The sequence below is a fragment of the Adelges cooleyi genome, unplaced genomic scaffold, assembly GCF_023614345.1.
Source record: "Adelges cooleyi isolate 19-005CV unplaced genomic scaffold, UGA_ACOO_1.1 ACOO_flye_CR_arks_rails_tigmint_CR_PRNA_31, whole genome shotgun sequence".
NCBI classification, from domain to species: Eukaryota; Metazoa; Arthropoda; class Insecta; order Hemiptera; family Adelgidae; genus Adelges; species Adelges cooleyi.
Genome location: NW_026095981.1, coordinates 1,154,653 through 1,163,356, shown reverse-complemented (window position 1 = coordinate 1,163,356; position 8,704 = coordinate 1,154,653). Strand labels below are relative to the sequence as shown.

Sequence of the window (8,704 nt, the reverse complement as noted above, 5' to 3'; positions counted from 1 at the left end):
AAGCGTTTTAATAGAAGCATTAGAGCGATTTACAAACGAATTAATAACCATGAAAGATGTGATAAAAAAAGTCAGAGACATAAATCAAAATATGTGTGATTATGAACATGAAGAAGTGGGCTTTTTGCAATATGACAGTTCTATGATGATGCCTAATTCAATTAGCACATGTCCAGTTTGTAGTCTAACACACGAAACGCAAGTAATCCCAATTTTGCAATCTTTAAAAGAAAATAATTGCCAGTTTTCTTATGTTATTGTTGTTAATTTTATATTAATTGATTTTATAATATTACAGTGCGAAGTGATTTTATATGATGTAAATAATTTGAATATGGTTACGTTATTAGGATCATGTTTTGACTCAATAATCAAATCTATCAGATCAATAGGAAAAACGATGGATCATACGTTGGTTGCTATGATAAACGTATTGATATCGACTAGGCCACATAACAATGCCAACCGCAAAGTTATTGACGCAATTCTAGCAATGAAACTATATCTTAGCAATGGAAATATTCTTAATAGCGCGGTACCGCTAACGGAACAAGAATCCGTAGACGTGAATTTGGTGGTTTCTAAATTGGATATGTTTAAAAGGTATAATCGTTTTATCACAACCCAAATTGAACATTACACGTTACATAGCTGCACGACACCATCACCTCGCGTGTATTTTGCAAAAGATACTATGGGTAAGATAAATAAACAATGTAGCGGCTTTTTAGACGGAAATGGCATAATGAAGCTCATAAAATGTGTTGAGGTTATCATTGACGATAATTTAGAAAAATATGAACCACTCGAATCCCAAATAAAAAGAAATCATTTTACAATTGACAATTTGTTAATGAAGGATATTTTAGAAAAGGCTTCGAATAATAATAACAGTTTATCGATACTGTATGAACTGAAATTTTCGTGGGAAGGCGATTACAAAAGATTAAATGAAATTGTCGGATTCGTGAAAAATCAGATCAACCCAAAATACCTTTGTAAATATCAACTGACCATGATAAAAGCCATTTTCTTTATAGCCTATGAAATAATAAAAACAATTATTCAAACTAGTAACACAAACAACAATAGAGTGCTCTATTGTAATAACATAGATACAATACTAGAAGCATTATATAGTTCATCTTGTACAATTTTCCCGTTAAGAATAACCGAAATGTATGAAATGATTGTTGAATATTTTGAAGAATACATACAAGGTGATGTTTCGATTAATAAAAATGCACTCGTTCGTATAATTAAAGTAGAACAATATTATTTGGGAATGCATAAAGAATCGTCTGATATAATAGATGATGAAATCGTGCAATCAATTCCAGATGATACATTAGGATCCATTGGACCGAAAAGGGATATAGATAGAAATGATGGTCAAGAAAATATAAACCAATTACTATTGTTTTCGGATGCTGTTAAGGATATTTGGACCAATCTGACAAACGTTGCGCTCATATTGGATTTAAAACGAATGAGTGACTTAGAAGTCTAATAGTTTGCATATTGTAGGAAGAATAAAAACCTGTTATTACTTTTAATACATCATAGACTCATTATTATTCTATATTAGTATAAAACTGTTAAAAAGTTAAGTAAATGTTACATAATCCAGTCTTTTGCAAATAAACATATTTATTTTACTGTTTCAAATTACATTTTGTTTTTATTTTATTTTGTAGATAATAATATGATCTTGCATATTTTTCAAATTTATAACAAAACTTTATAGCGGTCAATTACATTAAAAAAGATTAATTCCCAACGGCTTCCCAAAATTATAGCTTTTGTTGACGAGATATTGCCTCTTCTTTATTTATAATCACATATAGAAACTAAAAATGGCTAAAATCAAATGTATTATTTAAAAATGTTTTTTTGATGGATTGAACATTCCTATGTAGATATACAGTATTAAGATTTGATTTATAAATCGAATACAGTAAAGCCGGGGAAAAACTACTGATCATTCTTAACTGAAAGTTCACTAAAGACAAAATCCTAAATGATCTTACTCTATTCAATTACCTAAAATATATACTATATATTTAGAACATTTAATAATTTCTAATAACATCAGACAAACATATTAAATTAATAAAATTAAAAAAAATCAACGAAGTATGTTAACTTAGAGAGTTATTAGTATGGTAAGGACTACATTTATTAGCGAGGGTGCAAGAATAGATGCAATATAAGATGCAATAACAGAGGACATTTTTGGAGCGAAATCTTAACAAAATGACATCTTTGTTAATTATCCAGATAATGTTATGTAATACTTTTTCACTTCCATCTGCTAAGTTAATGAAGGATAAAGACAACAAATTAACTAAAATACCCGGCTTGGATATTCTCAAAGATGTAAACATATGTAAAAACAACGAAATCACATCTCTTGAAAAAACGTTCGGTCCAACTCCAACATTTTGGAGTGGCGATTTCCACGTTATAGCCGACATGTCTTATACTGCGTTTTGCTGTTTGTATTCGTCGAAAGTAATTCATTTCATACGGACGGTAGAAAATTCTATCATCAAATGTGATAAGTTGGAAAATGAACAACCAGCAAAGTTCAACGAATGCTAGCGCGTTATAAAGTCGCAATTGACATCGCATCGAGCTATAAGTGTTGACATGTTAATGACAGCGTTGAATTATACAATAACATTCAATAAACGAGCCAACAAAACTGTATTAAACGCGATTATGTCGTTTAACTTATTTGTGAACAAACGAATGAATCGGCGTACGGTAAGTTAAGCGAACCAATAAGTAACGTCGAAAATCTGATAAAAAAATTCTTAGGCATGAAGTTATATACGCCATACTTGATCGAGACATTTACAGTACTAAACTGTTCTTGGTCCGATTTTGAAGTCGATCAGTTAAACGAAACACACAGTTATGATAACATAAATCTTAACAGATTGCATTTACCAGAAATGCATATTAATCACAATCACTTTAATCTGCAAACCCTATTGTTAGCCGGTGTTTCAGGCTTTCAATTACGTCCTGTCACCGATAACAGTGAAGTATCCCAGAGCATAGCTTTAACATTTTTTTATTTGATTAGAAGAATAGAGAATACTTCCGCAATACGTAGATTTTTTATTGACTTAAAAACAAAATAGAGTATAAATGATGCCATAAACATTTTAAAACATTTCAATTTGTCTGGATTTTTAAACGTAAAATTGAGAAAAGTGTTATATCAGAAAATAATTACTCCCAAAAAACTTAAAGCGTTTAAAAATCTTTTTACTGGTTCACAGTTTAACAATATTGAAATTCAAAACAAGATAGGGTATATACCCAATAAAAAAAAAAACAAAAAACATAAGAGCTTTAAAACAATCGTTGGACAAATTTACAAACGAATTAAAAGACAAAGAGTCTTCCATAAAAGCAATTAGAGATATTAATCGACAATTGTGCGACTATGAATATGGAGAAGTAGGGTTTTTGCAAAATGAAAGTTCAGCCTAAAAGATTTAACATTGCGTTGTACAGATTGTACAAAAACACGTGCAATGCAAGTAGTCCGATTCTTGAAATCATTAAAAAAAACTACTTGTCATTTTTCAAACGTAATTGTTATTCATTTTAATGTTAATGATTTTTGAATATTTTAAAGATTACTTTCAAAGTGATGCTTCGATTAATAAAAATGCACTCATTTGTGTAATTAAAATGGAACAATATTATTTGGGAATGAAAAAAGAATCATCTAATACAATAGTTGATGAAATAGTGCAATCAATTCCAGATGATACATTTATGCACTCCGGTGGAAAAATGACTGTATCGTCTGGACTTGAATTAGATATCGATAATGGTCCAAAAAATAAAAATTAATTACTATCGTATTCGGCGGCTGTTAAGGAAATTTGGATTAGTCTGACAAAAGTGGCGCTCGTGTTGGATTTAAAACGAATGAGTGACATAGAGGTCTAATATTTGTATATAATTGTAAGTAAAAAAAAATCTGTTATTTCTTTGAATACATCATAGACTCGATATAACTCTATATAAAAATTTTAAAATATTATGTAATCTAATATTTTTTGTTTGCATATAAATATATTTATTGTAGTGTTTCAAATTACATTAAGGTATTGTTATCATGTAATCAGCCAAAGTTGTATTTCATTTTTTGCATAATAGATTAAAAATATAGTTATGGTGTAACGGTTGTTTACTTTTCTTTCAGTAAATTCTAGGGTATTGTCTTAAGACCATGCCAGTCATTCAGGTCAGTGTATTTTAAATATTTACTTTGTGTATTATGTGAACGGTATAACACTTGTATATGTACCTCAATTCAGAAGCGACTTCTAAGGTTATTATCAAATCATGTTACATTTTTAAGGTAATTTATTACATATAAGGTTTTAAGATTTTGGTTAGCCTGGCAGTAAACGGCCCTAAAACCTAGGGTTAGTACATTCGCGGTTAGTACATTGTACATAACGTTATAAAACGCTACATTTGCAGATTACATACATATTACATTATGCAGAAAAATCATGCTTTGTGAAACTTATTTTTTTTTTGTTGCATCAAAACGTTTTGTGTTATGTTGGAAAATCTGAATAATTTAACTAAATATTGATTTTTGACTTGGGATGGAAGAATTATTAAATATTTTTTATACTTAAGGTTTTTGTACAACAAGACGCTAATGTACATTTGATTAGTAGGTTAATCATAAAACTAGCGTTTTTAATATTTAGTTAAATTTGCAGTATTGTACAAAAGCCAATAATACGCCTCTTTACGTTAAATACAGTACTTACATACATTTTTAAGTTTTAACATTATAAGACCAGTTATGTATTCAAGATAATGTATCGGCTCTTATAGATTTTTTTTAAAAAACTAAGGCTTTTTTGAACATATTTCAATATTATATGATTTTTAAAATAATACATCTTGTTATTTCCCTAACATGCAAAATATACAACCGCTAACATTTTTCACAAGCCTGAAAAACCGTTTTTTTTATTTATTTAAAAGTATACTTACGTAGTGATTTTGTTTTCCGACCATATATTATGAAAATATTTAACACACATTGAAATCGATTTTTGGAAGTTGTTTAAACAGGTATTTTTTCAACAAGTGTATTAAACATGGCAAGTAGTAGCTTGAATTTAAGTTTTTAGTCGAGAGTATACATCAACCATATACAGGGGAAAAAATTGGAGTGACGTTTTATCAAAATGGCGTCTCCATTAATTACACAGGTAATTATATTTTGCACTATTTTTTCATTTCCATCTGCTAAGTCCATGAAAGATGAAGTTATGAGCCACGACGGATTAGATAAAATACCCGGTTTGGAAATTCTCAAAGATGTTACCATACGGAAAGACAACAAAGAAACATCTCTCAGCATAATGTTCGGTCCAGACCCAGAGAAATGGAGTGTCGACTTTCAAGTTATAGCTGATATGTCTTTTACTGCGTTGTGCTGTATGTGTTCTTCGAAAATAATTGATACCATACGAACAGCGGAAAATGATTTTGACAAATGCGGTAAGTTCCGAAACACATCACTAAGTAAGCATATTAAAGATTGGTCACACATACACAACTTTATCAAATGCTCTGATGCTGTAAAGTTGCAATTAAAAGCATCGCGACTTATTAGTGTTAAAATGTTAACGACAGCATTGAATTATACGAAAATATTCAATATACGACCCAACAAAAACGTGTTGAACGCGATCATGTCTTTTTACTTATTTGTAAATAGTATCAAAACCGAAAAGTCTGAGTACGCCACGTCAGTCGAGCCAAATAAAATAGAGGAGAATTTTTTTAAAAAACTTATGGGTGTTAAGTTGTATACGCGATACTTGATTGAGACGTTTGCAGTCCTAAACTGTTCTTGGTCGGCATTCGACGTCGATCATTTAAACAAAAGCGGTGGTTATAATTACGCAACGCTTAACAAATTAAATTTACCACAAACTTACTTTAAACACGTGTACTTTGATCAGAAAAAATTGTTTTTGCCCAATGTTTTGGAGATCCGGTTAGATCCTGACAATCATAGCAGCAAATTAGGATACACGCGTATGTATTTTGAACACGATGAACGATACTTGAGAGCATTAATCATCCGTTACGCTGAGGACTTTCGTTCAGAAGTCTTAACACAAAGTCAAACAATAGTGTTCCAGAGCATATTCTTGACAGCTTTCAGCTTGATTAGTCTAATAATTGAAAAGTCCTTAAAGAATTGGAAAACAGTAAATTCAGACACAGAATCGGAAGTGAATAATGCCATAAATATATTAAAAGATTTTAATTTTCCTGGACTGTTACAAGCAAAATTGAGAAAAATTATATATCAGAGAATGTTAAGTTTAAACAGCTCTGAAACGTTTCACGACCTTTTCGAAGGCTCACAATTCGATAGTGAAGTATTTGAGGACAAATTGGAATACCTAACCGAATATCGAACGAAAATAAGCGTGGAAGCGTTAACGAATATTTTGAAACAATTAACGTACGATTTGAAAGCCTTAGGATCTGACATAATAATAGTTAAAAATATAAATCAACATTTGTGTGACTATGAATATGAAGAAGTGGGCTTCTTGCAATATGACAGTTCGTTGTTGAGGCCCGATTCACTTAGCACATGTACAGATTGTAGTCTATCACATGAAAAGCAAGTAATCCCAATTTTGCAATCGTTAAAAGAAAATAATTGTCAGTTTTCCTATGCTACTGTTATTCATTTTATATTAATTGATTTTATAATATTACAGTGCGAAGTGATTTTATATGATGTAAATAATTTGAATATGGTTACGTTATTAGGATCATGTTTTGACTCGATAATCAAATCTATCAGATCAATAGGAAAAACGATGGATCATACGTTGGTTGCTATGATAAACGTATTGATATCGACTAGGCCACATAACAATGCCAACCGCAAAGTTATTGACGCAATTCTAGCAATGAAACTATATCTTAGCAATGGAAATATTCATAATAGCGCGGTACCGCTAACGGAACAAGAAACCGTAGACGTGAATTTGGTGGTTACTAAATTGGATATGTTTAAAAGGTATAATCGTTTTATCACAACCCAAATAGAACATTACACGTTACATAGCTGCTCGACACAATCACCACGCGAGTATTTTACAAAAGAGACTATGACTAAGATAGATAATCAATGTAGCAAACTTGTAGACAGAAATGACATAATTGACCTCATAAAATGTGTTGAGATTATCATTGAAGATAATTTGAAAAAATATGAACCTCTTGTATCCCAAATCAAAGTAAATGATTTTACAGTTGACAATTTGTTAATGACGGATATTTTAGAAAAAGCTTCGAATATTGATAACAGTTTATCGATGCTACGTGTTATAAAAGTTTCATGGGAAGGCAATGCCATGAAGTTAACGGAAGTTGTTGATTTCGTGAGAAATCAGATCAACCCAAAATACCTTTGTAAATATCAACTGACCATGCTTAAAGCGATTGTTTTTATAGCCTATGAAATAATGAAAACAATTATTCAATCTACTGCATCAAGCGACAATTTCTTTCTTTATTGTTACAATATGAAAGAAATGCTGAAGGCATTTAATGTTATTAGCAGAGATTTTGTCCCGTTAAGAATATTCCGAGTTTATCAAATGATTGTTAATAATTTCAAAGAGTACTTCCAAAGTGACGCTTCGATTAATATAGATGCACTCATTCGTATAATTGAAGTAGAACAATACTATTTGGTGTCGCAGAAAGAGTCATCTGATGCAAAAGTCGATGAATTATTACATTCAAACGTAGATCTTTCATTAGGTACGACTTCTGAGTCACCGGATGTCGAAATGACCGATTCTTCTGGACTTTGGGAAATGGATGTCTACACGGCCGAAGGTCAAAAATATATTAACCACTTACTAACGTATTCGGTTAATGTTAAAGAAATTTGGTCCAATCTTACAAATGTAGCACTTGTGTTGGATTTAAAACGAATGAGCAATTTACAGGTCTAGTATTATAAAATACTTTGATTGATGTCATATTTTTAGGAAAATAAATCTGTTATAATATTTTCTTATATTTCACAGTGTTAAATAAATAATATAATATTAAATAATTTAATACCGTAAATATTTTTTTTTTTTTAGTTAATACATGTTAAGATAAAAAAATATAATCCAATGTTTCCCATGCAAATTTAAATATTTCTGGTACTGTTTGAAAATAATAAATAATTATAATAATGATAAATAATAATTGTATTTTTCTTGTATTTCTTAAAGTGGCATACTATTCATTAATCGGCTCATTAAATGTTATTTTTGTAAACAATAATACTACGGCAATACAAACTTAAATATTATCGACACACCGAGATAGGTATTTTACAATTTGCAGCATCTATTAGAATAAAATAGCTACACCACAAAGAATACGGTTTTTCAGAATTTTGAAATAAACTTGCCTAGTATAAAACAAATCTATGCTTTTTTACACAGCTCTTTGGTTGTTTTTTGTATATATAATAAACATACTATGTTCAAACTTAAATAAAGAAATATGGTTAGTATGAGGCCACAAAAACTGTTTTTGATCTGAACAAATTGTATATTTTAACAATAAAAAATAAGAAGTAGCGGGCATGTAGACTATATTTATATTT

General features: G+C 30.1%; 1 protein-coding gene across 1 annotated transcript; it reads left to right on the top strand.

Moving 5' to 3' along the window:
• The first annotated feature begins 309 nt into the window (after nucleotides 1–309).
• Nucleotides 310–8,054, top strand: LOC126839945 (uncharacterized). The gene is made up of 2 exons (XM_050575413.1): nucleotides 310–603; nucleotides 7,109–8,054. Exons 1-2 carry the CDS (start codon nucleotides 335–337, stop codon nucleotides 8,052–8,054), a joined length of 1,215 nt encoding a protein of 404 aa, XP_050431370.1. The 5' UTR covers nucleotides 310–334.
• The last annotated feature ends 650 nt before the right edge of the window (nucleotides 8,055–8,704 follow it).